Source organism: Hipposideros armiger, unplaced genomic scaffold (genome assembly GCF_001890085.2).
Source record: "Hipposideros armiger isolate ML-2016 unplaced genomic scaffold, ASM189008v1 scaffold_819, whole genome shotgun sequence".
In the NCBI taxonomy this organism is placed as follows: Eukaryota; Metazoa; Chordata; class Mammalia; order Chiroptera; family Hipposideridae; genus Hipposideros; species Hipposideros armiger.
Window position 1 is genome coordinate 245656 of NW_017732169.1, and position 19184 is coordinate 264839.

Consider the following 19184-nt stretch of genomic DNA (forward strand, 5'->3'; position numbering starts at 1 on the left):
CCCCAATTCCCCAGCACTGTTCCTATCCCCCAAATTCCCCAATAAAAATCTTAAAAAAAAAAAAAAAAAAGAATAGTAACTTAGTAATCGTAACAGTAATTCCAGTTCCCACCTCCTGTCAGGGGTGAACGTAGGTCTGATGTGTGAGCAGATAGGGGAAGAAGGATATAATTGTGTTTGGCTTAGTAAGACGCTAATATTCAACGATTTCATCCTCTTCACTTAACACTTTATGTATATGGGGATTGAAGAGGAATGCTGGTTCTACTAGTTTGTGTTTTTTTGCTTTACGTTTTGTTGTTATTTGTATGTAATTTCAAGTTTTCATTTATTTGCATGTGGACTCTTTCAGTTTCTTTTTATTTGTCATGTTGGGACCTTAGTTCCTAGAGAAAAGGACTGATACTTGTTTAAAATGCCTCTGCTGTCCCAACATTTTGCCATTTCCATGTGGATATTGATGGTGATTCTTAGGAAAAGGCGGTCCCTAGCCTGCGACATGGATCATCTGAAAAATAAACAAGACTATATTGTAAAACATGAACAAAATTGATAAAAAGTATTGGAACCTCAAGAACCTGAGACACAGATCTTGTGTGTTAATAGCCTATATTAAATGTAGGCGGGATGTACAAGACTGGATGTTTAAGAATCGACTTTCTTCTTAAGATCTGGTGTTATCAAGTACATTTCTTGTAAGTGCTTTTTAAAAAGGCCCTTGTAGAATGAAGTCATATTTCAGAGAGGAAAGCTGATATTTAAGAAGAGACTATTATCTGCTTGAATTGGAGGGGAGAAACTCATATTTAGAGATCATAGGTTTTTGGATCACATACAGGTATTTTTCCCTTTCATTTCATACATACGTATGCATGTGTGTCTCTGTGCACATACATACAAAGTAAAATAGCCATGGACCACAAATTTAGTTCATGTGAAACCAAGATGGCAGATGGCAGACCCTCCTTCCGTCCCTTGCCCCTCCACATGCGTACAGCTGCCTTCTCTCACAGCATTGTCGGATTGTTTCCCTGAAACCAACTAACCTATCCTGTTTACACTTCAGGCTATTGCAGCAAAGGTCGGCATGGACAGTACGACAGTGAATTACTTTGCCTTATTTGAAGTGATCAATCATTCCTTTGGTAAGTGCCAGTGGCTAATATTAAGTTACATTGGGAGGTATTTTATTCTAATATTGTCAGACTGAAGTTCCCAGAGGCTGTCAGACTGAAACTGTTTGCCTAGAGAAGAGCTGGCAGATGAGGGGAGATCCCACTCATCAGGATGGTCTCCAACAAGCAGACAGGGCGAGTCCCATGAAGCCCGAGTCCAGGGTATCTGATTACTGCTGATCCTTTTTCCTCCTTTGTAAATTATTAGCACCCAACGCTGAAGCAGATGCTTTCAGGAGGGTCTTTTATCAGAGGTTCAAAATTCATACATTCCAGTGAAACACCCTTAAAAAGAAGAGGTGTTCTAATTAGCCACAACTTGTTTTAATGTACTTTATGCTTTTTGTAGATTTTTAAGAATAGCTTTTTTAAAGATACTTTTTTATTTGTCGGTTACAGTTGACGTATAATATTATATTAGTTCTAGATGTACAACATTGTGATGAGATATTTATGTAACTTAACAAAGTGATCACCCTGATAAATCTAGTGCCCATCTGACACCATCCATAATTATTATAATATCATTGACTGTATTCACTATGCTATACTTTACGTCCCTGTAACTGTTTTGTAACTGCCAATTTGTACTCCTTAGCCCCTTCCCCTTTCTCACCCAGCCCCGCAACACCCCTCCCACCTGGCAACCTTTAGTTTGTTCTCTGTATCTATGAGTTTATTTCTGTTTTGTTTGTTCATTTATTTTGTTTCTTAGATTCCACATGTGAAATCATATGGTACTTATCTTTCTTTGTCTGATTTATTTCACTTAGCATTATACCCTCTAGGTCCATCCATGTTGTCACAAATGGAAAGATTTCTTTCTTTTTTATGGCTGAGTAATATTCCATTGTATATATGTACCACATCTTCAGCCAATCATCTATCGCTGAGCACTTGGGTCTTGTTTTCTTATCCATTCAGCCACCCTATGTCTTTTTATTGGAGCATTTAATCAATTTACATTTAAAGAAATTGTTGATAGATATGTAATTACTGCCATTTTATTATTAATATTTTTTATCTTTTATTTTCTTCTTTTTAAAGAAGTCCCTTTAACATTTCTTGTCATGCTGATTTGGTGGTGATGAACTCCTTTAGCTTTTTTTTTGGTCTGGGAAGCTCTTTATCTGTCCCTTTGATTCTAAATGATAGCTTTGCTGGGTAGAGCAATCTTGGTTGTAGGTCCTTGCTTTTCATCACTTTGAATATTTCCTGCCACTCCCTTCTTGCCTGCAAAGTGTCTGTTGAGAAATCAGCTGACAGTCTTATGGGAGCTCCCTTGTAAGTAACTAACTGCTTTTCTCTTGCTGCTTTTATGATTCTCTCTTTGTCTTTAAGCTTTGGCATTTTAATTATGATGTGTCTTAGCCTAGGGCCTCTTTGGGTTTATCTTGTTTGGGACTCTGTGCTTCCAGTGCTTGTATGTCTATTTCCTTCTCCAGGTTAGGGAAGTTTTCCATCATTATTTCTTCTAATAGGTTTTCAAGCCCTTGCTTCTGGTTCCCCTGTGACGCTGATGTGCGTACACTTTATGTTGTCCCAGAGGCCCTTTAAACTATCCTCATTTTTTTGGATTCTGTTTTCTTTTTGCTGGTCCAATTGGGTATTTTCTGCTACTTTATTTTCCAAATCGCTGATTTGATCCTCTGCTTCATCTAATCTACTGTTGATTCCCTCTAGTGTAGTCTTCATTTCATTTACAGTGTTCTTCATTTCTGACTGGTTGTTTCTTTTTTATATTTTCTATCTCCATTTTTATGTTTCCTATTTGTTGACATTCTCACTGAGATCATTGAGCATTGTTATAACTAGTGTTTTGAACTCTGCATCTGGTAGATTGCTTGTCTCTATTTTTGTTTAGTTCTTTTTCTGGAGCTTTGTTCTGTTTTTTTATTTGGGACTTGTTTCTTTGTCTCCTCATTTTGGCTGCCTTCCTGCGTTAGTTTCTATGTATTAGGTAAAGCTGCTATGTCTCCTGGTCTTGGTAGAGTGACCTTATGTAGTAGGTGTCCTGTGGGGCCCAGTGGTGCAGTCTCTTTGATCACCTGAGCCAGGTTCTGCAGGTGTTTCTCTTGTGTGCGTTTTGTGTACCCTCCTGTTGTAGTTGAGCTTTGGTTGCTGTTGGCACGTCAGTGGGAGGGATTTACCTTCAGGCTGATTGATTGTGAGGACTGGTCGTGACTACAGTGGAGGAGCTGCTGTGCAGGGGCTGACCCTATGGGGCAGGATTCACTTTAGTGGACTCTGGTGCCTGCCGAGTCTACCCTTTGGGTGTGTCATTTGTGGAGGTGGTTGGGTGGTGCTGTGGTGTGGTCTGAGGCTGGGCACCAGGTATGTTCATTCTGGGGCCTCTTGGGGTAGAAGGGCTTCAGTGCAGGCCAAGGTCAGCCACTTGGTATGAGCTACAAAGTGATCTGCAGATGGTTGCCCACTGAGCTGGGCTTGGAGGTCCTGGAAGAGGCTGCGCTGTGAACTGAGGCTGGCTGCTGCTAGTGCCAGGCTTGGGGCTGCTCAGCAAGAGGAATGAGGCATGCTGATGCCAGATGCTGCTTGTTTGGTGTTAGTGAACCTTTAAGAGATTTTAGGAAAGTCTGCAGCATGAGCCAAGACAGGCTGTTTGTATGGAAAAGCTACTGGAAGTGGCTTGGGTGGGCTCGCAAGCTGGGTGGGGTGGGGTCTCAGGGAATCACCAGGGTGGGGTGAAAAACCGTCAGCCAGGTTCATGGAGACTCAGACATAGCGCCCGCCTGCATGTGTACACCAGGAGTGGGGAGAGCTTAACAAAGGAACAGTGCTTCTGCCAGCACTTCTGTCTGAGACAAAGCTGCCCCTCCAGCTCTCACCCTGATGCCAGACAATTCAGTTCCTCCCAGTATGTTCCTGGCACCTTGCAAGCTGCTGCTCCTACACTGGAATTCAGAGCGAGTGAGCCTGTCAGTGAGAAAGTCCGTGCACGAGCCCTGTAAGACGAGTGCCTGGGAGTGCAGCCGCCTTCCATCTCACTCAGCCACCACCCCACTAGTTTTCACAGCCAGAAGTTGTGGGGATTTCTCTTGCCAGCACTGGAACCCTGGGCTGGGGAGCAGCCTCATGTGGGGTTGGGATGCCTTGCTCCTCAGGGGGGACCTCCACAGCTGAGCTATCCCTCCTGATTTTTAACAGTCAACACATAGGTGTGGTATTCCTCTGATGTGAATACTGGTACACTTTATGTTGTACCTTCAGTGTCTCCGCCCCTCCTACCAGTCCCCATGTGGCTTCTTCTGTATGTCCTTAGTTGTTCAGCTAGACTTCAGGGGGTTCTCAGTGATGATTGTTCTGAGTTTAGTTGTAATTTTGAAGTGGTCGTGGGAGGAGGCGAGCAGAGTATTTACCTACTCCTCCATCCTAAGTGGAAGCCAAGAACAGCTTTTTGTTTTAGGAGGTAGAAAGAGATAGATTGCTTAAAAGCCATTGCTTTAATGCATTTCTTTAAGTTTCTTTGTAAATAGACATTCTCTTTCTAGGAAATTTTATTGCATGGTGACAGGAGGCTTCTCTTACATACTATTTTGGAACAGCTAGGGATGGTGGTCACATTGGTTCGTTAAGACCACAGAGGGGAGGAAGTCTAAGTGCTTGCTCTGAGTAACATAGATTTCCTACGGTTCATGGGTCCTTTCCACGTCATACTTATACACAGGGCCAAGGCCAGAAATGACATAATATTGATTTCTCAGGCCTTCCTTATGCCGGAAAGAGGGAGATTTGGTTCATTGGGGTTGCCGTGCCATCCCAGGTCAGATAGAACAACTTGGGATTCCCCTTGAAGCAGCCACCTCCCTATTCTTCACATATAAATGTCACAAATGGCGCATATAAATGTCACAAAGGATTGCTAGGTAACCAGGATACTTGGATTCTTATTTTACCTATTTTTCTAAGCTTTACTTAATAAACAAAATGGGAAATACTATCTTTTGTGGTATTGTAAAGCCAAGTAAACATCGAGAAAAGAAAGCAATATGGAAATTAAAAGTGGTAGTGTTTTATTCTGTTTGTGCATTGTTAGAAGAGGAAGTAACGATACTCAGAAGACCTTTTTCAATTTAATGAATGTCTTAGATTGGGGGGTGGGTGCGGGAGAGCCTTTCAACTCTTAACAATAAAAGCAGTTCATCGAAAATTGCCACATGAGGAGGGACTCTGAATGCCCCGTAGCTGGGTAAGAGGAGAGACTTGCTTTAAAGAACCTCAGTGGGGCCGGCTGAGTGGCACGATGGTTAAGAACTGGTTTGGGACACCAGAGGGCCCCGGTCCGGATCCCACATATGAGGGCCAGTGACACTGCCCTCTACAGCTAAGATGCTGAACAGCAGCTCAACCTGGAGCTAGGCTACCGTGAGTCGCCAGCAACGGCGTAGGCTGGAGAAAAAAAAAAAAAAAAAAAAAAAGAACCTCAGTGGACATCGCTGTCACTTACCAGAAAATGGATCAGATTTTTTTTTAAGATTTTGTTGGGGAATTGGAGGAGGGGAACCGGGGAAGAGGAACAGACAAGTTGCTCTCCTTTTGTTCTTCAGTCTAGTTGTGGAGGGAGTTGCTTCACTGGCCCATGTTGGTATTATCATTGTGCTCTTCCTGGGTGAGGCAGTTGCTCGCCGGCCATTGGACAGCTGCTCACGGCAGCTCAGGAAAGCTCACACCCACTGTTGGCCAGCTCCACTGCAGCCTACGCCTTTGCCGGTGACTCACGGCAGCCCAGCTCCAGGTTGAGCTGTTGTTCACCATCTTAGCTGTAGAAGGCGCAGTGTCACTGGCCCTCATGTGGGATCCGAACTGGGGCCCTGCTGCCCAGAGCTGGTGTCCCAAGCCAACTCCTAATCAATGCGCCACTCGGCCGGCCTGGATCAGATGTTTTGAGTTTGTAGTAGGTGCTGTCATTCAGGTGATAAGAGTTCAGTCAGTTTGAGACCCAACTGGCCACAGTTCTAGTTAGAAGGGATGGATTTGGCTAGCCAAATGGTGATTTTGTGGTCCCATGGCAGAGCTCCTTGATGGACCTACGCAGATGTTCTGGTTAGCGACAACCTGCATTCGTGACCTGCTGGTTTACACGTTACCTACAGTTTACACTAGGAAAATTCCTTACATGGCTTTTCACTCCAGCTTTCTTTCTTTTGTCTTCTCTTCAGTACGTAAGTTGGCACCTAATGAATTTCCTCATAAACTGTACGTCCAGAATTACACATCAGCTGTGCCAGGCACCTGCCTGACCATTCGAAAGTGGCTTTTTACGACAGAAGAAGAAATCCTCTTAAATGACAATGACCTTGCTGTTACCTACTTCTTTCATCAGGTGGGTGAATTGATCTTCCTGGAAAGGCCTGATTTCTTTTTCTCTTTATATAGAGTAGGTTATTTGCCAATTCAGTGTGAATCCTTGGGTAACCTGCTTTGCCTCCTGGGTTTTAGTTAAATTTGTAAAATGTTCTATCTCATTTCACAAAAGATAAATAAGTTTAAGAAGTGATGATGTCCTAGAGCTTAAAATATATTTATTATTTTTTTAAACAACAGAAAATGAGCATTATGGCTATGTATCTTTTCAGAAAACTTTCATCAAAACCATACATACATAGAATTCAAATATTTGTTTACAGGTTATTATGAAACATATTAGTTGCCCCCACTTATCTTCACCTCCCCCCTTACACAACCAATTTCACCTCTTTTAGCTGTGTTTTTTTGTTTTATTTCGTTTTATATTTACTTCCATGTCTCTTATTACAACTTGTTTATATTGCTCCTACTTGATTTTGAGATTCGGGCAATATCTGTTCACTTCCCACCACAGAAGATGAGACTTTGGCTCCATTTCAATGCCCATTCCCACTCATACTCATACCCTTTCATCTCTCCCATCTTCCTTTTTTTTTTTTTTTTTAAAGATTTTATTGAGGAATTGGGGGAGGGGAACAGACAAGTTGCTGTCCTTTTGTTCTTCAGTCTAGTTGTGGAGGACGTTGCTTCACTGGCCCATGTTGGTATTATCATTGCGCTCCTCCCGGGTGAGGCAGATCGGTTGCCAGCCACTGGACGGCCACTCACGACAACTCTTGGCAGCTCACGCCGGTTGCCAGCCACTCACACAGGCTGCCAGCCACTCGCGGTAGCTTACGGCAGTCCACTGCAGCCTACGCCGTCGCCAGCGACTCACGGCAGCCCAGCTCCAGGTTGAACTGTCATAGACCATCCTAGCTGTAGAGGGCAGCGTCACTGGCCCTCATATGGGATCCAAACCGGGGCCCTGCTGCTCAGAGCTGGCGTCCCAAATGAACTCCTAACCAACGCACCACTCGGCCAGCCCTCTCCCATCTTCTTAATACAGGCAAATTATAATATTTGTTAGATCAATATTTAGTGTTTATATTATTATGACTATAAATCATGGATTTAGAGCAGAGCCATACAATGAATACTATCTTTACTTTTTACTTCCTATTAAACATTTTGTTTTAAAAATTATTTTAAATTTTAAATTATTTTAAATTATTTTAAAATTATTTTAAAAATAATTTTTAACTCATTTGATAATACTGTACAGTATCCTATTACTATTCTAATTGGATGTTTGTTAAATTTACAGTTTAACTGAAGATTAACCACCATTTTTATTAAATATAAAATTCTCAACAAAATGCATAATGTTTCTATTTTATTCAGCTCCTCTTTTGTTTCCCCAAATAAAGTTCTGTAGTTTTATGTTTCAGTACGCCCCCTTAAACTAATTTCCAGGTATTTTATATTTTTATTACAATTGTGAATGGAACATTTTTCCTTTTATTTGTGGAGTGGAAGAATCATTAGCTAGGAGTCAGAATGTCTGGTTCAAGTCCACGCCCTGCATTGGGTAAATCCTTAGCACAGCTTTGCTGAGCTCTGTAATGATCAAGTAAATAGAATCACATGGTATTTGTCCTTTTGTGACTGGCTTATTTTACTTAGCATAATGTCCTCAAGGCTCACCCATGCGGTAGCATATGACAGGATTTCCTTCCTTTTTAAGGCAAAATGATAGTATTCCATTGTATGTGTACATCACATTTTGTTTATCTAGTCATCTGTGGATGGACATTTGGGTTTCTTCTACCTTTTGGCTATTATGAATAATGCTGTTATGAACATGAGAGTGTAAATATCTCTTCAAAATCCTGCTTTTAATATACTCAGAATTGGGATTGCTGGATCACATGGTAGTTCTATTTATAATTTTTTTTTTTAGCTGAGCCATCCTGCCACCTGTTGGCAGCTCAGCAGCAGCTCAGCTTGGGCTGGGAATTGAACCAGCGACCCTGTTGCGCAGAGGTCACACTCTTGAGCAAGCTCTTAACCAACTGAGCCACTCGGCTGGCCCCTATTTATAATTTTTTGAGGAACCACCATACTGTTTTCCATAGCAGCTGCACCATTTTACATTCCCAACAGGGCTGGAGGGCTCAAATGATTTCTTGATTGACTATAACAATTGGGCCATTTGGAAAATAATATTAAATTTTTTCCCCCTTAATTTTAGTTATGTGTGTATTGTATTGTGATGGTGGGACTAGCTAATATATTTCATCAATTCCAAGATGCCGTCCATTGTAAGATGCACTATTTTATGTACTGCTAAGAAAGAGAAAAGAGCTACTAGTTAAACTGACACATAATTGATTGTAAGATGCATTCCAATTTTAGAGATGTAAAAAAATGTGCACCTTAGAATTGAAGAAATATTAGATACTGATGATAATAAGCTTTTTCCTTGAAATTAATAAGGTTGAAATTCTTACTAGGATATATTTAAATTCTGGCTAAACCTGGCAGACTGAACACACATTTAATCTGCTCCTTCCTGAAGGCTCACTAAAATACTAGTAATAGAAATTTCAGAAACCTGCAAGAACAAAGAATAGGAGGGGAAATGACAGCAGATGAGAACGGTCAACAGTTTTTACAGAGTGAATGTTTGAATAAAATGAAAGGAATTTGGTGTTTGGCTATTGTGGAAGAATTGGTGAGAGTCACATGGGAAGTTACAAACAAAAAACACAAGGCAGTAAAAAAACTAATACAAGAAAGGAAGTCAGGGCCAGCCGAGTGGCTCAGTTGGTTAAGAGCTCGCTCAAGGGTTTGAGCTCTGAGCAACAGCGGTTCAAGTCCAGCCCGAGCTGAGCTGAGCTGGCCACTGAGCTGCCAACAGGTGGCAGGATGGCTCAGCTAAAAAGAAAGGAAGGAAGGAGGAAGGAAGGAAGGAAGGAAGGAAGGAAGTCATCGTATAGTACTTGAGTTAACTGTGAACAGTGTTCACATGCTTGTACTGATTACAATAATCAATAAATATTGATTTAATTTTTATTAAGAGGCTAGAGGAAGAGGGTGGAGGTAGGAGTGTTCGGCTGGTATAAGAAAGCTAAAACTTAATATTTTTAACACAGGAAGTCAACATTGTCTAAAAGCGGTTAAGTTAGGAATTACTGGTGTAAACACCAATTATGGAGGAATATATCATAAGAAACTGCTTCAAGTGCTTTAAAGCGCTTGCTTCTGTGGAATGAGGCTATGGGATCAGGAGACTGCTGTTTTTATTAGGAGCCTTTTGGTAACACTTGTAATTTTTTAAAACTACATCTTTTACTTTAATAAAAACAATTTTAATTAAGAAAAAGAGGACTCTGCTATGACGATATTTATGTTTTCCACTCAGGGCCAGTCAAGCAGTATAATCTTGATTAGAAATGAGAGCGGAGAAGAGAGAGCGATTTTACTGCCCCAGTAGCTCTCTTAGAGTTGCTGGATAGAAGCTCACTCTGACCCACCTCTGCCCTGGGGACATGTTCATCAAATATTTAAGTGCCATTCAGAATCAAAGCCGATCTAAGTATTGGGGACACGAACAACACAAATACAGCATTTTTATTCGGTCATCAGAAAATCCTTTTCCCTTCACTAAATAACGCTTTGTTACATAGGAAACTGAATACATAGACCAGTATTTGTTTGTTTGTTTTCTCTCTTCTCTCCCGGCTTTCCAGTAATTGGTTTAAATTTGGTCTGGAGCAGCCCAGCCTTTTGATGATAAATAAGAAGTGTTGGGCCGGCAGAGTGGTGCATTGGTTAAGAGCTGGCTTGGGATGCTAGAGGGCCCCGGTTCGGATCCCACATATGAGGGCCAGTGACACTGCCCTCCACAGCTAAGATGCTGAACAACAGCTCAACCTGGAGCTGGGCTGCCGTGAGTCGCTGGTGACGGCGTAGGCTGCAGCCCCTGTTGCAGTGGGTTGCCATGGGCTACCGTGTGTAGCCAGCAGCCAGCGTGAGCGGCCAGCAGCCACCGTGAGCGGCCAGCAGCCGCAGTGAGCGGCCGTCCAGAAGCCGGCGACTGATCTGCCTCGCCCGGGAAGAGCGCAATGATGGTGCCAACTTGGGCCAGTGAAGCAACGTCCTCCAAGCAACGTCCTCCACAACTAGACTGAAGAACAAAAGGACAGCAACTTGTCTGTTCCCCTTCCCCCAATTCCCCAATAAAAATCTTTAAATAAATAAATAACGAAGTGTTCAGGTTCCCAGGTCATTGTGTGGCCGTTCCTACTGTGCATGCCCTCCACATAGGAGCCTCTGCCAAACGAGCCCTTGTTTGTTCGGCCTGGACTGGGGAGGAGTGGGCAGTCCTAGGCAGGACGTTAACAGCTAAATGATGCCAATAGTAATGATGCAATAACAACCATTTATCTATACTTTCCAAAACTCTTAACATCTGTTGTCTCGTTTTGTCGTCTGCCTATGAGATGAGTATCATTCCTGTTTTACAGACTTTAAGGGCTTACGTGACTCACTAAGTGCACATTGGTAGGTGACAGACCTAGAAGGTGAACCGGTCTTTTGACTTCAATCCTGAACTCATTCTGTTATGCAACTGTTTTCCCTTAAAAGACCAGAAGGAACGATTGCTACCTTAGGGAAGGCGATTGCTACCTTAGGGAAGGTGGCAGTTCACGTTGTCCCCTCCTGAGTGGTCCTTGCAGGAACTCCCTGAGGTTAGATTCTGAGTGCCAGTGCCCTGGAGAAATGATTCTATTTGTTATTTTTTTCTCCCAATGATCAGTTTCCCCTTCCATTAGATTTTATTTTTTTCTTGGGGTGCAGTGAGGTTGGGAAAGGGGTGCATATTTCATATAGCTGAACCAGGGCTCGTTTAGAATTAGCACATTATGCCTGGATCAGATCCCACTGGGGATTTTTGCTGTTCATGGTCTGAGGTTTATCACTTCCTCTCCTCCAATTGCTACCACCCTAGTTTAAGGTCTTGTTTCATTTCGTGCTTAAAATACCACAACATCGTCGGTCTGCCTTATTTTAGTCTCTCCTTAGTTTAATTCATATGGCACTCATACAAATCAATCGTTCTTTTAAAAAAAAAGAAAAGAAAATTGTATTGCTTATTTTAGCTCCCTGCTGTCCTGAATGAAGTCTAAATTCCAATTCCTGTGATGGCATTTTTGGGATCCTCCCTAATCTGTTAACCTGCCCCTCTAGCGCTATCTTCCATTGTCCCCTACCATGCACCCTTTTACTCAAACTGGGCAGATCTGTCTCCTGAGTGTATTTAAGCTCAAACCCATTCCTGTTTCCTGACTTCCGACCAAGGCTTCCTTGATGACCGCAGCCATCAGTAAGCTCTCCTGTTCCACCGCGTGTGTCACTGACTGTCTGTATATACCACACGCTTTTGCTGCTTCACAGCTACCTTCAATTCAGTATTAGATACTGTCTGGTAGTGTCCTCTGATTGTTTCCCCTGTATAAATGAACCAGAATTGAAATCTCTTAACCTGAGAAACCGGATTCCTCATGTGCCTAGAACATCGTTGAGCCCATACCAGACACTCCTTAAATGCTGCTTATTCCCCCAAATGTGTCCTGTGGCAGAGTTCACCGGTGACGATGATGGTCCATGTGGGAAGCGTCCTTCTGACATGAACCTGTGCCTCTGTTTTTATCAAGAAGGAACTTGATGATGATTTTTACATTCCTTTCTTCCCTGCCTTTGTTTTGGTGACAGGCTGTCGATGACGTGAAGAAAGGTTACATCAAAGCAGAGGAAAAGTCCTACCAATTACAGAAGCTGTATGAACAAAGAAAAATGGTCATGGTAGGTTTATGTCCCCATAATCTTTTTATAAAATGCTGCTTCTTATCTCTTAAACCTGTTGTTCCAGTCATTTTTGAAGGATGTTGCAGCCTGGTCAGTGGCTTAACTAATTTTAGAAAAAGAGGGGGATATAGACCTGGGTGTAAAAAGGCCATTGTGTTCCTCCATTTAGCGCACAAAGAGATTACTTTGCTATCTATAGATATATAACTTTATTATTAATCACCAAATGGAATTTTTTTATAGAAAAAGTTCTAAAATAAAAGACATGCAAAACATTTAACATGATAAAGATTCTGTAAGAATTGATATTTAGGTTTTTAACATTAGAAATTATTTTAGTTGTGATTTGGCAATTGCAAAATCATTTGTTTTTGCAACTTTGACTCTACAGTTGCTTAAATATTTATTAACGCTTTGGATTAGTATGATATCCTGGAGCTTTACTGTTCAATAGCTACTAGCCTCATATGGCTGTTTAAATTTAATTTTAAATTTATAAATTAAATAAAATTTAAAATTCATTTCCTCAGATGCCCTAGCCACATATCAGGTGTTTAGTAGCCACATGTGACTAGTAGCTACTGTATTGGATGGCAAGGATAGAACGTTTTCATCATCACAGGAAGTTCTGTTAGAGAGGGCTGCCTAGAATAGTCCTTAAATGTTTCAAAATCAGTTTTCAGTTTGTATCTGCCATAAATACAAGGATGGAAATTGTCAGAAATAAAATGTGTAAAGAATACTTACCAAACTTCCACTCATAGCATTTTAAAATTTCTTCCTTGGCAAATTCACATGTAGTTGAAATGTTTCCAATTATAATTTTTCATGATTTCACACTAGGCAGTAATTGCATCGGTAATGATTCTTATAGATCACTTGAATTTCTTTGTACCTTCTGTGCACTTCTTATGAGGGAATGTTCAGCCATCTAAATTAATTGGATTGGAATAAGAATACACAAATCAGCCACTAAACTCAGCTGTGATCTTAGGTCTAGCTGGGACAGTTACGTTATCACTTATATGATGAAAAGGAAGAAATCTCTTTCCCTTAGAAAATTGCCAAAGATCAGAGAACCATGTACAAATGTGCATAGCAACAGGCTGAAATAGGCAACAAACAGTATTTTAAATAGAAAAAGTGTATTAACTTGCAGAATTTCGGTTAAGGGAATTTTACTATGTGGGAGACAGGATTTTAAAACTCAGCCTCCACCTGTTCTTTGAGACATTCGCATTGCCTTCCGTATTTGACTGCATGATTCTGACCAACACTTTCTCAGCTTTTTGGTGAAAAGAGCCCAATACTGAAGGACCATCAGCCTCTGCAGTAATTCTCTGCCTGTGCTAGAGCCACCAGAAGCAAAGTGATTTCACAAGGGCCTCTCTGGTAACACCAGGACGGGCGGAACACGTCGTAGGTATTTGCACATGCAGTACCCGGACACAGTCTCTTCTGTGTATGCATTCAGCCAAAACTATTATACTTGTTGAGCACCAAGTGTGTGCCAGGCACAGCACAAGGTGCTGGAGACACAAATAGGTTTGGGCTATTCTGTGGCAAGATACAGAAAGTCTGAATTGAACAAGCAGCGGAATCTCTTGTGGAATCATTTTCAGACTCAAATCTGTATCTTGTAGTCACCCAGTCGAGAATGTGAGTGCAATTGGTATGCTGATATGTTTCCACATGGGTCATTCGAATTGACTGTAAAATATGCTTAAACATGTACGGAATTCTGTTGTCTTGAAAACCTAGTGCCAACAGACAAGTGTGTACTAGCCCCATGATACTACAGATTTTAAAGAAAATCCTACCAAAGTTTGAAATTTGTTTAAGTATAATTTCACGAATTCAAGTGTTAGTATTCAAAGACATCAGCTTAGTCATGGTCATGGTCAGTACACAGAAACTTCCAACTCAGATGGACCCTTCAGCGCCCGCAGGTCTTAACTGCCATTTTCTGTAGCAGCTCGGTATGGTTGGCGGGCCTAAGATTAGGTCAAGTCAGTACAATTAGTTGCCACATCACTGTGAGAGCTTCAGAAATTCGACAAGCTCCTCAGTTCTAGTTTTTTTCTATAAAGTGGGATGTTCAGATTGCCAGCTATCAAGTAGAATCTTGACAGAATATTCCAGAGTTCTTGGTAGCTAAATAAGCTCTGTGTTCAGTCCCCTTGTTCTCCTGATACAGAGGACAGCTCGTATCTTTGCCATAGTGTGTAGGACCCAGAATGATCAAAAATGTTTTTGTTTTCTACTTATTTACAAAGGTAGATTAAATCTCAAATTTGGATGGTTGAAAATCCAACCATCCAAGAATTGTCTTGTCTTTTTTCTCTTCCATTTTTTTTTACTCTCACACAAACAGTAGACATTTGGAACTCCTGTTTTCCTTATGTTGGAGTGGCCTGAGTTTGCCGTTGTTGAGCTGACAAATAAGAAATTTCTATGTTAGTGTTTCTCACCATAACTTTCAGTGATTTCACACAAGGCAGTAAATGTGAAAGTCAGTGTTTCTCAGAGTGTGGTCCCAGCTCACCTGTGGGAATCCCAGTGCAGCTGTCTGCACCCCACCTCACATTTACTAAGCCTGAATCTCGGGGGATGTAGGAATTTCTGTAACAATTGTTTACAGAAGCGCTCTGGTGATTCTGAAACTCCAGGTGCTTCAGAGTCATTGCTCTAGGGGTTGGCAGAGTTGGCTTCTAAGGTTCCTCACAAGCCCTTGCTTCAGTTTGAGACCTGGGTTGACCCTCGGCAGGTTGTTTGAGAGAACAGCGAGTTCTCCAGAGTGGACCTCAGCCCACTCGCCCAAGTGTTCTGCTCTGTTAAGCACTGTAGTCTGCTAATAACTGCCCTGTTTCTGTAGTTACCTATCATGCTAAGTATTGAACAATCACAGAATGTCCCATGCTGTACGTTTCCTCTTCCCGGCCTGATGAGGGCCGTCATCTACGTGGTGTGTGTATCAGGGAGAAAATGAGGATACGTGTTTAAGTACTTGATATTTAGTATGAAAGGAAAATGGACAGGATAATTTTGCAATTTAGGTATATAGCTACACCCTTACGTAAATCTGTTTGAAAACAGAAAGTCACTCTTGCTCTAGAAATTTTGGATGTATATGACTTTCAATGTTTCTTCTCTTTACACTTTGTGCAAACTCAGGAATGGAGAAATGCCCACTTATAGCTGAGAAATAACTACCTGACCTGACAATCTCTGAAAACCTGAGGTTTCCCCGTTGCAACATTACCGCTGTCATTTATCCAGGGCCACAGGAGCCCTTGGTTTACACTCAGGTTGTTTTTGGAGCCTATGCCGTTAGGAAGTCCTCTGAAGTTCCTTTGCTTTCAGGAACTACATTCCTGAATATGGAGGGATAAGTCAGCTTTTTGATTCAAGGGGGAGGAGGGCACATACTGTGTGCTTGGTGCTGTTCTGCACGCTGTATGTACATTGTCATTTCCTCCTTATAACAACCATGCAGGTGTCATCCCGCTTTGCAGAGCAGGGTGGAGTCTGAGATCAGAAGTTAGACTAGGATTTGAATCATTTCTGTCTGGCTCCAAAGCATATGTTTTTCTCTACATCAGAGACGAGAGGGTGGCAGCAGTGTCCTCTGTTTCCAGATGGCAGAGAGGGGAAGCCCCCAGGTAGAGTAACTTACACCAGATCACCAAGAGAGTTCAAGATCAGCGGAGCTCCACGTCTCTTCCAATGGCTTTTCCTAATCCCTCCCTCGTCTGCATAGTTCTCTCGTGTAAAGAAATCTATATAGTCAAACTCCAGACGAATATGGCAGGATCTGTTTTGAACAGTGTGGTGCTTCTCAAAGAAGAGCCCTCGGCAGGTGTGTTGTTGTGTAAGCCGTTTGTTGCAGGGCGCGAGCAGAGCTAGTCTCAAGCCTGCGTGACCCGCCGGCCTCTGCAGAGGCCTTGAGCATCTCTGAGCAGAACTGGCTGCTGACTGAGCACGGGGCAAGTTCCCGGTGATGGCTGGGGGTGCCGCGGACGGGGTGCTGGAGGCCTGGCTGCAGGGCGCTCTTCTTGTTCTCCTAACATTTTATTGTAGAAATGTTCAAACATAAAGAAGTTGAAAGAGCAGTAAGTGCGTTAGGCCCCTTGTGCCCATTGCCCAGCATCAACAGCTTCCAGCTTCGGCCGCTGGTCGGCTCACTCACGCGCTTTTTCCCCCTGGAGTCTGTAAAAGTCATTTCCATATATGACATTCCACGGGCCTTCGTGAGAGAGAAAATAGGTGCGCCCTCTGGCCACGGGTAACAGAGCCTTTCAAGTTCTCTTTTACGCTGTCATTTATGGGGTCCCCAGCTGCACACTGACCACTATGCCGAGTCCCAGAATGCCTGCCGATGGCTGTGACGTAGGTTCTGTGAGTGCAGGTAACTTGCTCCCACTCAGGAAGTGGCGGGCCAGCGTTCAAGCCCAGGCTCTGGTCCCCCCTCTGTGTTGCCTCCTGTGCCAGTCTTTGCTTCTTGTCACAAGCCCGAAGAGTTCTCTTCTGTGAGTACACGTATGTCACTGTCAGGTGTACCACAGTGTGGCCGTGGTGTCTTGCTGCTCTTGGTGCCAACGGCAGGGCCACGCAGTGTCCATGCGCGTTTGTCACTGCTACAGGAAGGATGTGACAAAGGGGATGGAGTGGGATGACGGAGGGAAGGGGAAACGAGAAGAAAAATGATGCAAGTGAAATATGGTGGCACCTCTGAACGGGCCCTCCTCCCTGTGTTCTTGTTACACTTGTATAATGGTCCCCTTTGAAGTTGCTGTTATTTTACCTAAGCAGAAATAAATACAAAGTAGGGAAAGGAGCATGTGGTGGGATTCTTTTTTGTTGTTGTTTTACACGTGGGCCCTTAATTAAGTCTTTCCAGGCGGCTCCTGGTGGCAGTAGCAACGGTCTTAGGTGCCATTCATTGGGACCAGAGCCATACATGGCCTAGGGTCCGTGTCGCCTCTGTCCCTGCTTCTCTCTCGGTCAGGCAGCTGTCCAGTGTGCTCTCATGTCCCTGCCCTTCTAGTTAAATCACTAGGCTGCTGTGCCTTTGCCTGCCCTGCAGCACTCCCTCACATTCCTGCTCTTCCTGTGTGACACACAGCTGGGGGCGCACGGCTGCGTGCTTGTTCCCAGGCCGGCCCTGGGAGGGAACCAGCTCAGGTCCGTGAGCCTTTTTTTTTTTTTTTTTTATAATCATCTTTTCCCTATTTTTTTTCTATTCTCCTTCCCATATGTCTTCTTATACTCTTTCCTCTCAACTTAAAATACTGAGTTGAGTGAGAGAGGCCAGCTGTAATTATAGAGGAGACAGGACACAGAGCTGAGGTAGACGCTGTAGTTCACAGACCTCTGATTGTAGCATTGTACCTGTGAGGGTCATGTATGTCACTTGATTTGGGGCCAGCTGCTTTTTCATGAGACCCAGGGGGTAGTGAGGCTGATTTGTGACGCAGAATTTAAACTGGGCTTCTGATCCTGGCTGTGCCTCTTGTGTGGCCTTCAGCAAGTCTTGTTTCTGTGAAATGACCGGCTTTTAAAGTCTCTTTCAGCTTAGACATGATATGAGTGTGAGATTTGGGGTAGCTTCGTCCTCATCGCTGAGCTCATTGTAACTTTTGACTGGAGAAGAGATGGGGTGAAGCCTTAGCCCCCTTTCCTGAATTATAAGGATAGCTTTGATTCCCATCCCTGAGGTACAGTGAAGGTGGAGGTCCAAGTGGCCTGTGAGTTCCCTTCTAGCCCCAGGAGTCCTGGTTACAGTGTCTCTTCTGGCTCTATTTGTGTATCTTTCTTTAAGTAGAGAAGGGGGGATTGAAGTGGGATAAAGGATCGTCTCTGATTCCTGTCCCAACTTAGGACTGGGCTTGAGACCAGAGACAGGGTCCCCAGGTTGCTGGTGAGAGGAATCTCTGAGTTCTGGTGCCATGTCAGCTCCGTGGTGGCTTAGTTCCACAGTAACATCAGGTTCCCTTCCTTTTTGTTCTCTAGTACCTCAACATGCTAAGAACGTGTGAGGGCTACAATGAAATCCTCTTCCCCCACTGTGCCTGTGACTCCAGGAGGAAGGGGCACGTCATCACAGCCATCAGCATCACGCACTTTAAACTGCACGCCTGCACTGAAGACGGACAGCTGGAGGTGAGGTCCGGCGGCCAGGGGCCGGGTCCCCGTGGGGTCCCGGGGTGCTCACTCACTCGCTGGGGGTGTGGTGCTGGAGTGAAGTGAGACTGTTGTGACCGGGGTGGAATAGGCACTGCACCCACACTCGTCCCCACCTTCATCCCACTGACTTACCCTGTCAGCCTTTTCCCCCAGCGACACGGACATCGCCACTGGTTCAGAACCAACCCCCCTGAGCTCCCCAGCATCCTCAGTCTTAACGCTCTTGTGCTCTTGTTCTTGGTTGCTCAGAACCAGGTCATAGCATTTGAATGGGATGAGATGCAGCGATGGGATACAGATGAGGAAGGAATGGCCTTCTGCTTCGAATATGCCCGGGGAGAGAAGAAGCCGCGATGGGTTAAAATCTTCACACCATACGTGAGTGCCGGACGGGGAAGCGCGCTTGGGGAAAGCAGCTTGGTGTAAAGTTCTCCTTAAACAAATGCCTGAGTGGAGAGAGCTGCAGAGGTGGCCGTGGTCTTGAGACTTGAACCTGGCTGGAGTCTGGAGCCCAGGTTCTGCCTGTGTTTCCTTGGGGCCCGACTAGGATGGCAGCTTCCCAGCCCGCTTGACTGGCAGTCACCACTAGAAGGAGCCAGAGTGTTGTAGATGAGCCAGGCCTGGTTCTACGGGGACTGGGGGTGG

The 19184-nt window shown here is 43.6% G+C and overlaps 1 protein-coding gene across 2 annotated transcripts in view; it reads left to right on the forward strand.

The window, feature by feature from the left end:
- Positions 1-19184, forward strand: part of SNX27 (sorting nexin 27) — a 67245-nt gene that overhangs the window by 43324 nt on the left and 4737 nt on the right. For both annotated transcript variants that reach the window (XM_019628969.1, XM_019628970.1), the window contains exons 6-10: positions 1067-1145; positions 6353-6516; positions 12261-12350; positions 18366-18515; positions 18789-18917. In XM_019628969.1, coding sequence (XP_019484514.1) covers positions 1067-1145; positions 6353-6516; positions 12261-12350; positions 18366-18515; positions 18789-18917 — 612 coding nt within the window. The remainder of the gene's footprint in view (positions 1-1066; positions 1146-6352; positions 6517-12260; positions 12351-18365; positions 18516-18788; positions 18918-19184) is intronic.